Source organism: Chlorella variabilis (genome assembly GCF_000147415.1).
Source record: "Chlorella variabilis unplaced genomic scaffold CHLNCscaffold_8, whole genome shotgun sequence".
NCBI classification, from domain to species: Eukaryota; Viridiplantae; Chlorophyta; class Trebouxiophyceae; order Chlorellales; family Chlorellaceae; genus Chlorella; species Chlorella variabilis.
The window spans coordinates 1614923-1632070 of NW_005435080.1; the positions used below are offsets into that span (position 1 = coordinate 1614923).

The window sequence follows — 17148 nt, forward strand, 5'->3', positions numbered from 1 at the left end:
CCCCATACCCCACCCACCCACCACCACCACCACCACCCGCCCATCCCCGCAGGCCGTGCTGCAAGTGCCGTCTGTGCTGGCGCTGCTGTGGTACACGGCGGCGTACCGCGCGGGGTCCATCCACTACGAGCACAGCTCCAGCTGGGCCGGCATCCTCTCCTCCACCGTCGCCATCTACTTCTACCTCTATGCGGGCTCAGCCCTGCTGTTCCAGGCCGTGGGCTTCATGCTGCCGCCCAACCGCTACCTGCAGCTGGCGGCCGCCCTCAACCTGTCCGCCGTCCTTGTCTTTTTGTGGTCGCTGTACGTGCCGCAGGTGCGGGCGCGCAGGCCAGGTGGCGGTTGCGTGCGGGGAGGGACGGGATGGGATGGGATGGGATGGGCCAGGCCAGGCCTGGGTGCGATGTGCGTCAGTTGGGTGCACCGCCACCCACCTCTGAGCCGGCGCTCTGCCACCCGCCCTGCTCCAGATCGCCGAGGCTGTGTACATGGTGCTGAGCGTGTGCGCCTCTGCCTGGGTGCCCATGGCATCATTCATCTTCCTGGATCGTGAGTATGGTGGTGGGGCGTGGGGGTGGAGGTGGGGGTGCGTTTGAATGTGGCGGGGGAAGCAGCTCGGAGGGGCCTGGTGGCTGGTGGGAGGAGGTGGGGGCGCAGCGGATCATGCGCCTGGTGCAGCCGTGTGGCGCTGCATGCGTGTGTGCCGCGCCGTTTGGCAGTGGTAGGGGCGGCAGGGTTCCCCACCCCGCGCGCACGCACACACACACACACACTCTTGCCCTTGCTGCCTCTCTGCCCGCAGTGGCGCGGGCCTCTGTGTCCCAGCATGGTCCCGCCATCATGGGCTTCTCTGATGTGAGTGGCGGGGTGGGGCTGGGTGGAGCTGTGCCGGGCCTGCCCCTCCTGAGGCCCACCAGCAGGGCGGGCAGCCCGGCTGCGGTGGCTGCGTGTTTGTGTGATGATGTGGTGGTGGGGGGTGGGGGCACCATGTCCCACGCTTCCTCGCTCCGCCCCTGCAGGCTCTGGACCGCACGATGAGCGTTGTGGCTGTGACGGCTGTGATTGGCAGCGAGGGCACCACCAACATCACAGGCTTCCAAGTGGCAGGCATCGTGAGTTCCGCGCCGCCGGCCGCATGCCATGGCCTGCCTGCAGGGCCCTGCCCCTGCCACCTCTGGATCTGCAAGCTTTCAAGACCTGTGCATGTCACATGCCGGCCTGGCCTGCTGGCTGCACGCGGCCAGCTGGCAGGCTTGTTGCCTTGCCTTGCCTTGCCTCGACCCTCTTGGTCCTGCCCCGGCCTGCCTTCCTGCCTTTGGGCTGCAGATCCTGCTGGTGATTGCCGTCTGGCTGGCCCTCTGGCTGCTGCGTCCCTACTCCCTGTCCCCCCATTTTGAGCACCGCCGCCTGCGCCTGCACGGCCAGCTCAGCATGCTGTTCAAGCAGCGCCACCACTGGATGCTGGCCGTCACCACCACCACCCTGGACACCGCAAGCGTGGGCTACTGCTTGTCCATTGTCTGGTTCGTTGATGTGAGTGGGTGTTTGGAGGCAGGGAGTTTGTGGGGAGCCGCAGAATGGGCTGGGCCCGACAGCGTCTCACCCAGTGCCCTTGCTGGCACGCATCTGCTGTGGCTGATCTGCCGCTCGCTGGCCCCCCGCGTCCCGTCTGGCTGAGTGGTTTGGCTGGCCGGCTGGCTGGCTGCCCTGCCCGCCCTGCCCGCCGCGCTGCAGCAAGATAACGTGCAGTGGTTTGCGCTGGCCTATGCGCTCACCAACATGGTGGCCATCGGAGCCCTGGGCGCCTTCCTTACCATGAAGCCCGGGCGCCGCCTGGGCCTCAAGCTGATGTGGGCAATCGCCGCCACGCCCTGCGTGACGCTGGTACAGGTGCGCCGCGCATGAGGGAGCGCTGCCCAAGGGGGCTGGCTGCTGGAAGTGAGCGGAAGGGCGAGGCACTGCGGGTCTGTCCCTGGCCAGAACAAGTCGTGTCCAGCGACCGCCCCGCCCCCTGCGCCGCCTCTACCCCTGCCGCAGGTTGTGCTGGTGCAGTATGGCGGCTCCGCAGCCACCTGGGTGGCGGCCACCGTGGTTGCTGCGCTGCACGTCAGGACCAACATGGTGGGCCTGCTGAACCTGCACACGGTGCCCAGCCGCGAAATCTTCACAATCATCCGCACCATGCAGGCAAGTCGGGCAGCCACCTGCGCTGCCGCCCTCATTGCCCGGCCCTGTGCCTGGCCGCAACTCTCGCTGCTGACTCCGTGCCCTGCCCCTGCCTCCAAACTGCTCCAAACTGCTCCAAACTGCAGGTGTTCCTTGGATCCCTTGCCTTCGTGCTGGGCCTGGCGGCCGGCAGTAACACCGACCAGTCGGTGGAGGTGTGGGTTGTGACGGGGACATACGAGGCGCTGCGTGTGCTGCTGGTAGCCGGCATGGTGGCCCTCCACCGGCGGGAGAACATCGCCAAGCCCTGAGGAGGGGATGGTTGTACACGTAGTGCAGTATCAGTCGACAATCCAATCGATCCTGTACCGATTTATTTCAGCAGCCCCTTGCTGCTGCAACATTTCCTTGCATTGTTTGCTTTGCGGTGCCCACCTCTTTTGCTAAGCGCCCCCAATTAATTTGCGGTCCCTCTTTGAGCCCCCAGATGTAGCTGTGCATGGGCCCATTGTCCTCGAAATCCCACAGTGTGGCTGTACTGCCACTGTACTGCTTCATGTTAGTGACCCTTGGCGTCTCTGTAATGTCAGGCAATGAAGGCAGTGGAGACCAGCAGATTCTCAAGGTTCAGCTAATCCTGAGGTTTAGCTGTGTCCCTTGGACAGAACACCTGTTCCAGTCTCCATTGGTTGCTCCACAGGAGATGTCTGCACCCACTCCCCCGCCCCTGACGGTGCGAGTGTGGCCTCACACGCAGTGCACCTGGTTGGTGGGGCTGGCAGCCTCGGGCGCGCTGGCGCTGGCAGCCCCGCAGCAGGCTGCGCTCCCATTGCTGCTAAGGCTGGCAGCATCGATCGGGGCACGGCTGGCGCTGGGGGCACCCCTGCTGGCGTCATCCCTGTACTTCAATAATGCCACCCGGGAGCTGGGGAAGGCGGGAGGTGAGCGGGGCCTGCACTGCATGCAGTGTGTGAATGGGCACTGCAATCTAGAGCAGCGTCGGCACTCCGCCTCATGCAGGCACCCCCCTGTTTCTGGCAAGCCCATCCCCAAGCTAGTGACATCCGGCCCCTACAGGCGCACCAGGAACCCCATTTACGTGAGTGATCATGCTGTCGCATGAAGATCGGCAGGCACTCAGTTGGGAAACGACCAAAGTGCGCACGCCCCGCCACCGACCCTGTGCAGGTGGCGGCCATGTGTGTGTGCGCCGCCGCCGTTCACGGGCGCCACCACGCCCAGCGTGCACACCTCCCTCTCTCTGAGCCTCCCCTGCTCCACCCTGCAGTGCTAGATATCGTGGCTCGCGTGGACCACTCGCTGCTGGAGCGACTGGGCATGGAGCCGGGCGGCTGCGTGCCGGTGTCAGCCGAGGAGATGGGACGCCTGCTGGCGCTGCCAGAGGTGCACGGAGGCATGAAGAGGTGAGGTGGCCGTTTGTTTGAGGGACACTGCATGCACATGGGCGCCCCACACACCCCACAGCCCCGCCCATGCCACGCCTGCCCGTGCGCAGGGTCCCCGGCGGCAGCGCGGCCAACGTTCTCAAGGGCCTGGCCAGCCTGGCCCCCGCCAGCATGTCTGTGGCGTTTGTGGGCATGGTGGGGCAGCACGAGGCGGGGCGGGAGTACCGGCAGAGCATCACCGCCCACGACGTGCGCCCTTGGCTGTGCACTGAGCGCGCTTTGAGTGCCTGTGGCCTGCTGGAAGCGGGCAGCCATTGCTGGGGGTGCATTAAATCCAGGTCGACATGCTCGCCGGAGCGCGCTGCATTGGAGCTGCCGCTCCCGGGACAGCGCGCTCGGCCTGCCACTGCGCCGCTGTTGTTGCTGCTGCTGCTGCTGCCGCCGCCGCACCTGGCCGGCTCCGCCGCTCCACAAAATCTTCCCTCCTGCGGACCTCGGAGCCATACAGGTGCGCCACCACCGCGGCATAGCACAAGACTACAGCGCCGCCCTGGTAGCGGCGGCACAGCGCAGCCGCCGTGGGCGGGTCCTGCCCCGCCACCAGGCCCGCCAGCAGGGCTCCCTCTGGCAGCTCCGCCAGGGCGCCCGGCACCAGCAGCGGCAGCGCAGCGCTGGACACGACATGGATCAGCCGGTACCCTTGCTGCAGCTGCTGGTTGGTGCAGAAGTCGGGACCATGTGCCAGCAGCACGACGGCCATGGCGGTCAGCAGAGGCACCTGCCACCTGCGCCGGCAAAGCGGGCGGGCCAGCCGAGACACGGGGAGTGGCAGGGAGAGTGGGGCAGGCTCTTGTCGGGGGCGCAGCAGCCCCCCGTTCGCAGCTCGCGCAACCACTGGGCCCAGCAGCTGCCCTGACCTGAAGGGGAGGGGCGTCAGCTTGCTGAATGCCAGCAGGTAGATGGTGCCGTTGCCGCTCATGACCAGGAACAGGGAGAGCAGGGTGGGGGCGGAGTCGCGAGGTGGGTACACAGAATGGTAGCACAGGCAGCCGCACATGACCTGCACCAGGTTGCCAATGGCAAGCGCCCAGCACCGCTGCCTGCGGGTAACGGAGGGTGGGAGCAGCGATCAGCATGGGGTCGCCATCCAGGGGATTGGAGGCCCACATGGGGGGAGGAGGAGGCAGGAGGTGGGGAGGAGGTGGGCGGGTGGTAGCGGCAGCGGCGGCAGATGGTCAGCCTCACTTGAAGGGGAGGCCTGGCTGCTTCCAGGCGACCCACAGCGAGCTCGCGCTGCAAAAACACGCGAGCATCGATAGGCAGGCTGCGGCCCTGCATGGCACAATGGGAAGGGGAGCAGGGGGGAGCAGCGGCGTAGCGGTGCTGGCGTTGGGGGTCCGGCTATACGTGCAGGCCTCCTGGCCGGTTTGCGGCTGCCAATCGCTGCACCATGCCCTCGTACCGCTCCCAGGCAGGCCACCAGCGGAGCAGGCGCCCTCCCTCGCACCAGTCGCTGGCCCTCAGCGCTTGGAAGGCCCAGGTGCAGCAGCCCAGGATCCGTAGCTGCAGCTCTGTGGGCCTTGACTTAATCACCAGGCTCGCCCGGAACTCTGCCTCCCTTTGGAGGTCTCGAAAAGTGAGAGAGAGGCACCGCATGCCCACTAGTGTTTGGGGAAGCTCTAACGGAGGCCGATTATTGGAGCTGGGCGTGTGAAAGGCGGTGGGAGCGCGGATGGCAGTGGGTTTGGCTGAGGTGGCATAGCGTGCGTGCCGCCACCGCTTGGTCGTGCACTTTGGACAGCCTAGCATTCACATCAATGTGGGTTGGAAAAAGTGAACAATACAGCAACATACAATACACTCACAAAATAAACAACAAACACGAGCAGTCATGGGCCGCTCGCGCGCCCTCGCGTCGGTAGCAGAGCGCGGGTGTCGCCCCGCCCCGCCTCACCGCCGCCCGGCTGCAGCTGCAGCTGCACCAGCAGCCGCTCCGCCTCGCTGGAGCGGCAGGACAGCAGGCGGCTGAGCAGGCCGAGCTGGCGCCCCGCCTGCGAGGCATCACAGGCCGCCATGAGCTGCAGGTGCTCCAGGTGGGCGGTCAGCGCCGCCAGCTGGCGGCGCGCCGCCGCCGCCTCCTGCCGCGCCGCCGCCAGCGCCCCCTGCTCCTCTGCCAGCCTCCGCTGGGCGGCCTCCAGCTGCGCACACATCGCGGCCAGCGCCTCCCTGGCCGCCGCCGCCTCCTCCCGCCGCGCCCGCCGCTCCGCGGCGGTCGCCGCCTGCGCCGACTCCAGCGCCGCCGCCGCAGCAGCCGCCTGGCGGGCCAGCTGCTGCTGCAGCGCCGCCACGACGTCCTGCAGCTGCTGCACCTGAAGCGCCACTGCCGCCGCCGCGTGCTCCTTTGCGGCGGCCTCTGTTGCGGCAAACAGCTCGTTGTCGAGCAGGGAGAAGGCGCAGGCACCCGCCTCCCCTGCGCCCTGCTCCCACTCTGCCTCTGAGCTGGCGGTGGGGCGGTACAGTGGATTGCTGGACTCCCCGCAGTACAGTACCACCTCCGCCTCGGCGCTGCTGCTGGCAGCTACGCCAGTCCCGCCCCGGTACAGCGGGTTGTGCTGCAGGCTGGCGCTGGCGGCGACACCGCCCTCCGCCTCGCCATCACCGCTGTCCCAGCTGCCGCTGTCAGAGGAGGAGGGGCCCGCGCCCTCGCTGCCATCGAAATGCTGGCAAACAAGGGGAGGGCAAGGTGCAGGTGCGGGCTCCCATCAAGGTCCCAGCCAGCGCACAGACCAGCAGCAACGGCCGAGCCGGGCGGGCCGGGCTGCGTGGGGGCCAGGCAGAGGCAGCGGGAGCTTACCTTGGACCAAGAGCTGGCGGCGCGGGCGGAGGGGAGGTGGAAGGAAGGGTACCGCAGGCTGCGCCGGGCAGTGGCGGGGCGCGGCGGGCTGCGCAGCAGCTCCTCTATCTCTGACACACGCCTGGCCACGGTGCCCACAGGGACGGGGGCATCCAGCCCCGGCACGGTGCCCGTCGCAGCCAGGCGCGCTGCTCCAGCCTCCAGCGGCCGGAAGCCTGCGCCGTCTGCCTCTGCTGCCGCAGCCGCTGCCTCCTCCTCTGGCGCCGTCGGCCAGCGGCGGGGCCTGGCGTTGGCAGCACCAGCTGCGGCGGGGCTTCACAGCGCTCCTGGGGGTGCGGCGCCGGGGTGGACACCGCAGCCGGGCGGCACCCGGCCAAGCCCTCTCCCGGCGGGCTGCCGCCGGCTGCTGGCGCAGGGACCGGGGGCCGGCCCGGCTGCGGTGCAGCCTGTGGCGCCTCCAGCAGCGCCGCTCCTGCTGCTGGCTCTGCTGCCATCTCTTGTGGCGACAGCACCGCTTTTGCTGGCGGTGCCTCCGCTCCAGCCGCGTCTGGAGACGTCAACAGGCTGCCTACCACCGACACAGTCACGCTGGCATCCGCTGCCGCCTCATAGGCTGCCCCTTCTTCGTGCTCATCACCCGAGCCCGCGCCGCCCGCATCAAGCACGGCCTCGACAACATCCGTGGCTGCCGCCACGGCACCCGCCTCCTCCTCCTCCTCCTCTTCCTGCTCCTCCTGCTCTCCCCGCTCGTCCAAGAGCTGCTGCAGCCGGGCCAGCATGCGATCGCCCCGCAGCAGTGCGACAGATGCCGCCAGCACGGCTGCCGCGCAGCAGACCGCGGCGGTGGAGGCCGCCTGCACGGGGCGGGGCGCCAGGGAGGGTAGAGCTGGCAAGCCTATCGGGGGAGCCCATACAGCATGGCAGCCGCACGAGGCAGGCAGCGGCCGAGAGGCACGTTGTCGGCATTAGCATCAGCAGCACACCACCGCCCGGCCCTTGCGGTCACTCACCTTGCACAAGTCACAAGTGCACCAGGCAGGGCTGGCCTCGGTGCCTGCACTGTGGCTCCCTGCACCGGCGCCGGCGTCGATATCACACACAACAGCCGCAGAGGCTGCGCAGGCAGCGATGGCCTTGGCTGCCGGCGCCTCTGCAGCGTTGACCTCCACCGCCGCCTGGCTCAGCTGCTGCTTGCAGGTGTGAGCATCGCTGGCTGCCGCCGCCTCTGCCTCTCTGAGCTCCACGACTGCCTGGCGGAGCTGCTGCTTGCAGCCCTGTGCCTCGCTGGCACTGGCTGACAGCTCGCCGTCGCAGCGCTGCCCCTCCGCAACAGCAGCTTTCAGCCGCTGCTCGCCGTCCTGTGCGGTGCTTCGGCAGGCCGCCAGCTGCTGCACGCAGCGCTCGCCCTCGGCGCCAGCAGCTGCAAGCTGCTCCCTGCACTGCTGCTCGCCGCCGATGCAGGCCCCCACCTTCCGCTCGTGGTCCCGGGAAGCGCTGGCGCATGCTTCCAGCTGATCTGCGCTGGTTTTGGCAGCATTCCGGCAGGTTGCCAGCTGCTCGTTGAGGCTGCCGGCACCGTGGCGACAGGCTGCCAGCTGCCGCTCGTTGTCGCTGGCTGCATGGCTGTATGCTGCTGCCTCCTGCTGGCACACAGATGTCTGTACAGTTGTGGCTGAAAGCTCCTTGCTGCAAGCTGCCAGCTCCTGCTGCAACTGGCCTACCAATGGGTCTCCCGGCGGTGCAGGGGCTGGTGGCGCCAGGGGCAGCTCTGATTTGCGAGACAGGTCCACTGTGGCGCTCCCCACGGCGGTGCTCCCCTGCACCTTGCTGCCAAACCAGCGCCGTGCCGTCAGCAGGAGCTGGCCCGCAACGCACAGCGGTGCCGCTGGCGGCTGTGCGGGCTGCCAGGTGGCGAGGATACCGACGCTGGGCGCCTCGCTGGCCCGGGACACCAGCAGGTGGAGCGTGATGGCAGCCAGGATGCCAACCAGAACCAGGACGCCGCCCTCGCCGCTCCACCGCCGCTTCTTGTCGGCCGCAGCATCGCTATGTGCCCTGCAGCAAGCACAAGAGACCCGGAGTGAAGAAGAGGGCGAGTGGCGGCAGGCGGCGGGATGCCGCGAGGGCGGCAACACCAGGGCGATGCCAGCCGTGTTGCTACTGAGGCGCCATGGCTGCGGAACACCAAGGGGCGGCAGTCAGCAGCGAAATAGGGGTATAAACCACTGACTTTGGGAGTTTCTTGGATGGCGGGCTCCCGTCCAGCTCGCTTGACTCCAGCCGCTTCACACACAGGCGTTTCGACCTTGAACAAGCTGCCGCTTGCGCCCTCGTCAGCGGCATGCTGCTGCAAGCTCAGCTCTGCCCGAGAGTACGAACATCCGCTGAACCCTTAGCTTCCGCTCCGCCTGTAAGCAGGCTATAGCACTGTAGGCTATAGCACTGTAGCCTGTTACATGTAAGAAGCCGCAAACCAGGGGGTGGACAAGGACACAGGGCAGGATGCACGCCCCGGCACGTTGGCACCTTGTTGGCGGCCACCCGCCCCGATCCCCAAGGCGGGCCCGCTACCCGTCGCTCTCCTCCGAGCTGCCGTCGCTGGTCCAGGCATCCTCGTGCTCCTGCACCATCTCCACCAGCACGTTCCTGCCCGCACCAGCCGCGGCGGCTGCCGCTGCTGCCGGGCGCGCCGCCCGTCGGCCCGTCATCACCGCCCACCGATGCTCCTGCTGCTGCTCTGTACCGCTGGCTGCCGCTGCCGCTTGCTGCGCATCCGGCCTGTTGTGCGCAGGCCGTGGCGCCACTGCCACCGCGGTCCAAGTGGAGCCCTCAGGCGCGTTGCCACCCGCCTCGGCGCCTGCCCACCCTCGGCTGCTGGCGCTGCTGCTGGGCACAGGCGGCGCCGTCGCCACCGCAGTCTTGGGGCGCCAGGAGCGGTCAATCCTGAACAGGCCGCGGATGCCGCCACCCAACACATCCAGCGCCTCTGCGCGATCAGCATGGGAACAGGGCAGTGCAGGGCAGGGCAGGGCAGCGTCGGGGATCAAGGGCAGGCTGCCTGCCTGTGTTGGGACCCCGATCCTGGGAGCTGCCAGGACGGGAGCAGGCGCAGCCCGCCGCCCGCCCTCACCCTTCAGGTCCTGCTCGCGCTCGAACCGCACGATGGCGGCATCGCCCCCCTGCCACTCCAGGCGGTAGGCTCCCTCCCACTGCCGCAGGTAGAAGCGCAGGTCAACAGACATGGCTATGTCTGCGGGTGGTGGGTGGGCGGGGCCAGGGAGGGGCGCCAGGTGGCGTCAGGTGCGCAGCGAGGCAGGGTGGCGAGGGTGGGCAGCGACGTGCGGTAGGGGAGTGGGCGGGCTTGAGACGATGACACCAGGCAGGGCGCGCTTCAGCGCCTGGCAGGCCACACCAGCAGCGGCGGCAGGGCCGGGCGCATCGGCGGCAGGCGGCAGCGGCGGCGCACCCATCAGGCGCATGGGGTGGCCCTCGCTCTCCCTCAGCAGCTGGGCCACCTCTGAGGCAGGGACCGTGGGCGCCACTCTGCGGGCGAGGCGGTCGGTAGGGGGGGACGCATGGCCCGCCGCCAAGTAGGTGCTCAACAGTCGGCTCCTGCCACCACCACCACCACGCATCCAGCAGACACACGCGCTCACGCACGACGCCCACCATCCCTGCCCCACCCACACCGCGCCACCGCGCCCCGCACCTGGACAGCAGGCGCGCGGGGATGCCGGCGGCGGGCGTCTTGAACAGCTCCACATACCGCGCAGGCTCCTGCCCATACCCGGTGGTGGCCAGCCCATACTGCTCCGCCAGGGCGTGCACCACGGCGCGCTGCTCGCGCGGCATCGCAGACAGGCTCACCCTGCAGGCAGCGGCGCAGCTGGCGGGGCGGCGGTCAGCAGGAGGGGCAGGGCAGGTGGCACGCGCAGGTGGTGGGTCGAGGCTCCCCCTCCCTGCTGCGGCTGCCGGGCGCCTCCCTGCCTGCCTGCCAGGCGAGGCGCAAGGCCCTCCCACCCAGGTTCCTCTCTCGCTCACCTCTTGGCCTCCTTGTCCGCCACAAACTCCGCCAGCTGTCGCTCCACGCCCTCCACGAACCGCGGGTTCTGCTGCGCCGCCGCCAGCAGCAGCCCGCTGTAGGTGACAGACCTGCGGGGCGGCGAGGCGCGCGGGGGCCGGCAGGGTTCAGCCAACATCGGGCGGTGAGCCTGGAGGAGACGCCTGCCTGCCCGACTGGCATGCTTGGCAGCGTGTTGGCAGGCAGCCCGCCCGGGCCTCCCGTGCAACGCGGCAGCCAGCGGAATCACCTCTGCCGCTCAAAGGCGCCGGCATGGTGGGCCGGGTCGTCCATGCCAAATGCATCCGCCAGCTGCTGGCGCCGCCCCTCAATGCGGCACACTGCAACGGAGCAACGCACCAGCGCACTTTTTGTGCCACACCTTCCAGAGCAGGCATACGGTGGGCAGGCAGGGGCCAGCCCCAGGGAGACGCAGAGGCCGCCAGCACAGGCAGGCCCCAGCCCACCCGCGTCACACTCCAGGGGTGGCACCTCCTGCCCTTCAGCCACAGCATAGTGGCTCACGCGCCTGCAGGCAACGGCACAGGCGCGCTTACATGCGCTGCCCGCCCGTGCGCGTGCCCTCAACACTGCGACGTGCCCCCAGAGCAGACCACAAGGGACACTTCATCGGCAGGCGGCAGGAAGCAGGCGGCAGGATGCTGGCGAGCCTGCCAGGCCACCCACCTGCCACAGGGGCACTTCACCGTCTTCTTGACGAGCGGCGGCGGCCTGCTGCTGCCGGCGCCGCCGCCCCCGCCGCCCTCTCCTGCCGCTGCGGCCGACAGCGAGGGGAAGTCGCCGCCGCCCCGCTGCTGCCGCTGCGGGCGGTGCTCCGCCCAGCTGCCGGCGCCCATCAAGCCGCCACCACTGCCGCTGCCGCCGCCGCCGCCGCCGCCAGGGTACGCTGCTGCCGGCACATCTGCGTCGTCAATCACCCGCAGGCCTCCGTCTGCCTCCCGGGCATACTCAAAGCCAGCGGGCCACTGGTCGGGTGGCGGGCCCTCCCCGGGGCGCGCACCCTCCATCATGCGTACGTCCTGCGGCCCGCGGCTGCGCTGGCGCTGACGCCGCCGCTCCGCCGTCGCCTCGGCCGCCGACAGCGGGCCCTGGCGGCGGGCAAAGGAGATGTCGAGCTGCAGCGGGCGGGCGCGGCTGGAGTCCCAGCGCGGCATGCGGGCTGCAGGCATGCGGGCAGGGACAACAAGACGGTCAATCAGCCGCTTGCTTTGTCCCAAGGTGGCACGGCACCGCATCTGCGGCTGCAGACGGACGCTGCGTGCCACCACCGCACACCGCCCTCCCTGGCACCGCCGCCCCACCCGGGCCCCTGGGCCGCGGCACGCCGGGCAGGCGCCCCACCCGAGTGCCGCTCCAGCTGGTGCCTCCTCAGCTCATCCGCGGTGGCAAAGGCCACAAAGCAGTCGGCGCACTCGGGCTCATCACACATGAAGTGCTCAGACCTGCGGGCGGCGGCGGCGGCGGCGGCGGCAGAGGCGTCATGCAACGAGGAGCAGGGAGCAGGGCGACTGTCGGTGCCGCCTGCTGGGCGCACGCTCCGCAAGGGAGCGCAGGCGCAGGCGCAGGCGCAGGCGCAGCCACAGCCACAGGCGCAGGCGCAGCCCTGCCAGCGTGCCTCATGTGGCGCAGCAGGTCGGGGGCTCTGTTGAAGTAGGCGTGGGCGGCGACGGGGGGCGGGCACACGTGGCAGGAGAAGTGAGCCTGCGGGTGGCACCCGGGGGGGTGCAGGGGGTGGAGGTGACCTTGGGACCGCCGCTCGCCCCGCTCAGGCCTCTGCCGGCCAGCTACAAGCGCCCGCTCAGAAATTTGCCGGCCCGCTACACAAGCGCACGCCAGGCAGCTGCACCCCAGCCAGCTCCCAGCCCCCAGCCTCTGCACCGCAGCCCACCCACCCCCACCTGGTGCATGTGCTTCCACAGCGCATCGTCATCATAGAAGGTGCGGCGGCAGAAGCCGCAGTGCGGGTGGGCGGCCTCGCTGTGCGCCTGCAGCGCCTGCAGGCTGGGGAAGGCCTGCAGCTCCAGAGGGAACAGGCGCCCCTCCTGCGCACACAGGGTGCGGCGCAGGGGCACGGGCGCGTGTCAGGGGCCGGGCCACTGTGGGCGAGCGTGCATGTTTTCTTCTTGGCAGCGGGGCAGTGTGGGAGGTGTGTGATGCACGTGGTGGCGGCCAGAAGCCAATAGGATGGCAACCGCAGCCCACACGCTGGCACAGGCGGAGCAGCCAGCGGGCATGCGCCGCACCTGCAGGCAGAGGCTGCACAGGCGCAGGCCGTGCGCCTCCTGCACGTGCACCAGCAGGTGCTCGCGCCGCGCCAAGGGCGCCTCGCCGCCCGGGTCGCACACGGCGCAGGCCAGCGCGGTGCGGCGCTGCAGGTCGTGCAGGAGGCGGGAGCTGAGGCGGCCGCCGCGGCGCCACCTGAGGGGAGCAGAGGGCGCGAGGGGCGATGGGGGTGGGCTGGGTCGGGCACGAAAACAAAAGCTGTGCGCCAGGAGGAGGCAGGCGGAGGAGGGCAGGTGCTGGGAATCCTGACCGCCACCACATCACGCAGCCAGCTGGACCAGTCCCCCGCCCCGAGCGTGCCAGGCCCACGCCGCCAACAGGCCCACGCTGCCCCAAAAGGCAGGCTGCAGCGCCTCACCTGTCCGCCCAGATGCTGCCGTGCGCCCACTTGGCGCTGCGCGCCAACCACTCTGGGTGCTGCTCAAAGGCCTGCCAGTCGGGGAGCTGCGGGCGCCAGGGAGCGATGATGACCTGCAGCGGTGGCAGCAAGGACGGGGGGAGGGGTGGGGTGGGTGAGGAGGCAACGCATGAGCACACAGCTCCAAAAACAACGTGCGGCATGGGTTCTGTGCCACCAATGGTCGATTCAAAGGGCACACAGCCGCGACCGCTACCCCTCATCCTGCTGACAGCCTGCTGGCCCCCGCCGCATGCCGGCGGCTGTGGGTGGGCAAGCACGTGCAGGCACACATGGCACAAGCGCAGACGCATGCCGCCATGCCTTCCGCCTCACCTCCTTGAGCTCAGCCTTGCACAGCGGGCAGTCCTGGCGATCGTAGCAGAGGCGCAGGCGCAGGGTGCACGTACCGCACACCTGCTTGTGGTTGCAGGCGCCAATCCCAACCTCTGCCATCTCGTGGCAGCACACAAGGCAGTGCGGCGCATCTGGCAAGGGCTCCGGAGGCTGGGGGCCAGCAGCACCACTGCTATCCAAGGCTGCTGCATCGCCGGCGGCATCGGCGCCCCGCTCCCCCGCCTGCCGCTCCTGGCGCTGCCTACTGCGGGGCTCCTGGCGCGGCTGGGCAGCTGTATTCGCTGCTGCCTCCAGTCCTCCTGCTGCTGCTGCTTGTTGCTGCGGCTGTGCCTGGCCACCCAGCTGGGTGCCCGCACCTTCTGCATCTGATGATGACGAGGGCTCCCCGCCTGCAACTGGCGCTGCCTGCTGCCGCCGCTGGCGATCGTTGGCAGCGCCGCTGGCAGCTGCCTCTAATGGTCGCAGCAGGCTGCCAGCACCACGCTGCTGCTGCTGCTGCTGCTGCTGTGGGCGAGGGGGCCGCTCACGACGGCGCGGCTGCGGGACGGGACGCGCCTGCTGCGCCTGCTCCAGCTCTGGCGGCGCTGAAGCCGCCTGACGTTGGCCAGCGGCAGGACCCCGGCCAGCAAACTGCGCCTGGTGCATGCCGGGCACCGCCGCTGTGCCGTCGCCAGCTAGTCCCTGGCCCCTGCCTCGCCCCCGGCCGCCGCTGCGAGGCCGCCGCTCCCGCTGCGGCAACCCCAGACCTCCCTGCGTCGGGTCCCCTAGAAGACGTGACGAGGGCTGAAAGGGCGGTGCTGCAGGACTCAGCAAAGCTTGCTGCTGCCAAGTGAGGCCAGGCGGCGGCGGCGCGTTCGGCCCCGGTGGCGGCGGCACCAGCTGCTGCTGCCGTTGATCCGGAGAAGGCCGCGTTCTTCTGCTGCGAGGCTTTCTGCTGCTGCCGCTGGTGCTGCCGCCTCCTGGCTGCTGCTGGGACGCGCCATCACCCGCCACCACCGCCACCGGGTGGGCAGTGGCGCCGGCTGATGCAGCCTGATCTGCCATCGCCCTGCCCTCGCCACGGGAGAGTCCAAGTCCAGTCCACTCCCGCCCCCGGCGCCTCTCCACTGTCGAGTCTGGAAGCAAAATGGAAGAGCCCAGGTGCCAGAAATAATCTGGCACGAAGGTTAGAAAAGCAATGAAGTGAGCGCATGTTGTCCATTGCCAGCCGCCAGCACTGCGCTTCCCGTCGCCTGCTGGCCTAGCACCGCATCATGCAACTAGAGCCCCATTGCTCATGGTAATGTTACAAGCCTGAAGCAATGGTGAATGCGCTACAGCTAGGCAGAGTCCTGGCATGGCAACCCACGTGCTGGCTGCCCGACAAGCAGCAGGCGAGGCAGCCAGAGCCGCCTCCCCTGCGCAAGCAAGGCAAATGGCGGCGGCCTCAAGGAAACTGCGTGGAAGCTCATGGGAGGCGCCCTAGGAGGGCAAGCCAGGACTGGTCAAAGTGGGATGGATGAATGGGTTGTTGGAAGTGTTGCTGCGGAGAGGTACAGGCACGGGATCAATGAAAGCATGCAAACACAGTAAGAGGACACAGCAACGTGGCTCCTGGATGGCCCCGAGGAAAAAACAGCTGCATGGGATTGGGGCGTCCCCACGAAGCTGAGGAGGCGGGGGTGCCCCGTGGGCGAACTTCTGCAGGGAGTGGGAAACAACAGGAGGATAAATGAAAGGGGGCGGGGGGTGGCAGCACAGGCATGGGAGGGGGAGTGGGCCGCCGCAGGGTAGTGTACAGCAGAGGCGCAAGGGGATGCAGATCAGGATGCGATGCAGACGGGAAGGATGGATTGCTTGGGGGTAAGCACAGAGAAAAAATTGGGAGCCCACCGCGGAGGGTGGGGAGCGGGCGGCGCCTATAGCAAACGAATGCCGTTGAATGAATGCCGGCTGCCAGGCAGGCAATGGCGGGCAGCGGGAGGGGGTGGTGGGGGGTGGGGGGAGATCGATCAAGTGCCGGGCTGAACCAGGGGGCATGGAATGGCAATGCTACAGAGGAGGGGGTGCGAGCTTATCAATGATGCCATCCCGAGCTGGCGGAATCGCCGTGGGCGCGCCCCAGGCCGCGCCAGCAACGCCCCGGGCGATCAGGCGGGCGCCTCAGGCCAGCTCATAGTGCGGGAAGGCGAAGCCGGCGGGGCCGGCCCGCACAGGCGTCAGCTCCAGCTTCTGGTCGGGGCTGGAGGAAGGGTCAAAGTAGTAGCCCGTCACCTTGCCGCTGGCCCTGCGGCGAGGGAGGGTGCGAGGGGCGGCGGCAGCGGTGAGCGCAAGCAGCGGTGGGAGCGGCAGGCACCCCCGGCGCGACGCCGGCATGCGCACGCCCCCTGCTGCTGGCTCTGGCTCCGCACCCCCCACCCAGGCATGCACCTGTTGATGGCAAGGTAGTAGAAGCCCGCGATGGTGAGGCGGCACTCGCTGCCGCGCACAAAGAACTGCTCCTTCCACCGCATGTAGACGTAGGGGTGGGCGGCCAGCGCGGGGCAGCGCCCGCCGTGGCGCACCACCTGGGCGTGCAGCTGGCGGAAGGGCCCAAACTTGGACCAGTGCAAAAAGTCGGTGTCGGCGCAGGCGTCCCAGTCGGCTGTGAAGAAGGTGAAGTTGCGGTTGTCAATCACTTCCCCCTCGAAGAAGGTCGTCACGGGGGCGGGCATGTCGGGCACGTTGCTGGCTGCGCGCACAGCAGGGGAGGGGGCGCGCCGCGGTCACGCACGCCGTGTGGCAGGCGCGCGCCCGGGGCGGCGAGAGCAGCGGGCGAAGCGCTGCGCAGCGCCCGGGGCCACCCACCTTCCATCGTGCCTGCCACGTAGCCTTTGGCGGGGTCGTAGTGCTGCGCGGGAGGCGGGGTGGGAGCGGCAGGATGAGGAGCTGGCCAGGGGGCGCAGGCGGCGGGGCAGCGGCTGGCGGCAGGCTGGGACACAGCCCGCTGCTGCTGCAGCATGGGCCGCTTGGGCGCCGGCACCGCGGGGATGGCAGCGGGCCAACCCAGCCGCTGCTGCCCAAGTGTGCGAGGGGAGCACCAGGCAGCATGGGGCTGGGAGGCTGCGCCTATCACCAGGCGGCATGGGGCTGTGGGCGGCGGAAGCACCCTACAGGCACGCACCTGGATCACCGCCTTGACCTCCCAGGTCTCCTGCTTGGGGATGGCGCCGTGGTGGTGCGCCACGCGCTGGCCCCCCTCGAAGGACTGCCCTGGGCGCAGGAAGGCGCAGGGTGCCGGCTGCGGGAAGGTGGCGAGCGAGGAGGGGGGGATGCGGTGCGGCGGGCCCGGCGGAGATATCGCCAGCTGCTGCCGTTGCTGCTGCGCCGCTGCCGCCAGCGCTGCCGCTAGTGAGTCCTCCACCTCCTCCCAGGCCTCCTGCCCGGGCCTGCTGCCATCAGCCGGGCGCGGCGAGCTGAGGATGGTGGCCAGCGCCGCGTCGCCGCCGTCGGGCAGCAGCGCAGCAGCCCTGCCCGTCGCCCCCGCCCGGCTCTGCCAGCTGCGCTCGCTGGGCAACGTGTCCCGCCACTCCCTGCGACGCGGCGGCTGCGGCGAGGCGGAAAAGCGGCACCTTTAAGCGTCCGC

At 69.4% G+C, this 17148-nt stretch overlaps 4 protein-coding genes across 4 annotated transcripts; 1 reads left to right on the top strand and 3 right to left on the bottom strand.

The window, feature by feature from the left end:
• Window positions 1-2869: 2869 nt before the first annotated feature.
• On the top strand, window positions 2870-3855 carry CHLNCDRAFT_145125 (hypothetical protein; the record flags this gene model as incomplete). Its single annotated transcript, XM_005848310.1, has 4 exons — window positions 2870-3107; window positions 3455-3590; window positions 3683-3793; window positions 3846-3855. 4 exons carry the CDS (start codon window positions 2870-2872, stop codon window positions 3853-3855), a joined length of 495 nt encoding a protein of 164 aa, XP_005848372.1.
• Window positions 3856-3900: 45 nt separating this feature from the next.
• CHLNCDRAFT_145126 (hypothetical protein) lies at window positions 3901-8598 on the bottom strand (the record flags this gene model as incomplete). The annotated part of the gene is made up of 9 exons (XM_005848501.1): window positions 3901-4357; window positions 4490-4672; window positions 4818-4865; window positions 5080-5200; window positions 5527-6292; window positions 6427-6709; window positions 6796-7280; window positions 7437-8481; window positions 8588-8598. The coding sequence occupies 9 exons, from the start codon at window positions 8596-8598 to the stop codon at window positions 3901-3903; spliced, it is 3399 nt and encodes a 1132-aa protein (XP_005848563.1).
• Window positions 8599-8993: 395 nt separating this feature from the next.
• On the bottom strand, window positions 8994-14189 carry CHLNCDRAFT_145127 (hypothetical protein; the record flags this gene model as incomplete). Its single annotated transcript, XM_005848502.1, has 14 exons — window positions 8994-9412; window positions 9557-9676; window positions 9893-9969; window positions 10136-10294; window positions 10468-10578; window positions 10737-10827; window positions 10954-11015; window positions 11174-11666; window positions 11849-11949; window positions 12042-12208; window positions 12406-12549; window positions 12751-12925; window positions 13149-13261; window positions 13524-14189. The coding sequence occupies 14 exons, from the start codon at window positions 14187-14189 to the stop codon at window positions 8994-8996; spliced, it is 2898 nt and encodes a 965-aa protein (XP_005848564.1).
• A 1497-nt stretch (window positions 14190-15686) lies between these two features.
• CHLNCDRAFT_22436 (hypothetical protein) lies at window positions 15687-16797 on the bottom strand (the record flags this gene model as incomplete). Its single annotated transcript, XM_005848503.1, has 4 exons — window positions 15687-15810; window positions 15954-16250; window positions 16367-16413; window positions 16687-16797. Coding segments are annotated over 4 exons (579 nt in total), but the record flags the coding sequence as incomplete, so codon positions are not given.
• Window positions 16798-17148: the final 351 nt, after the last annotated feature.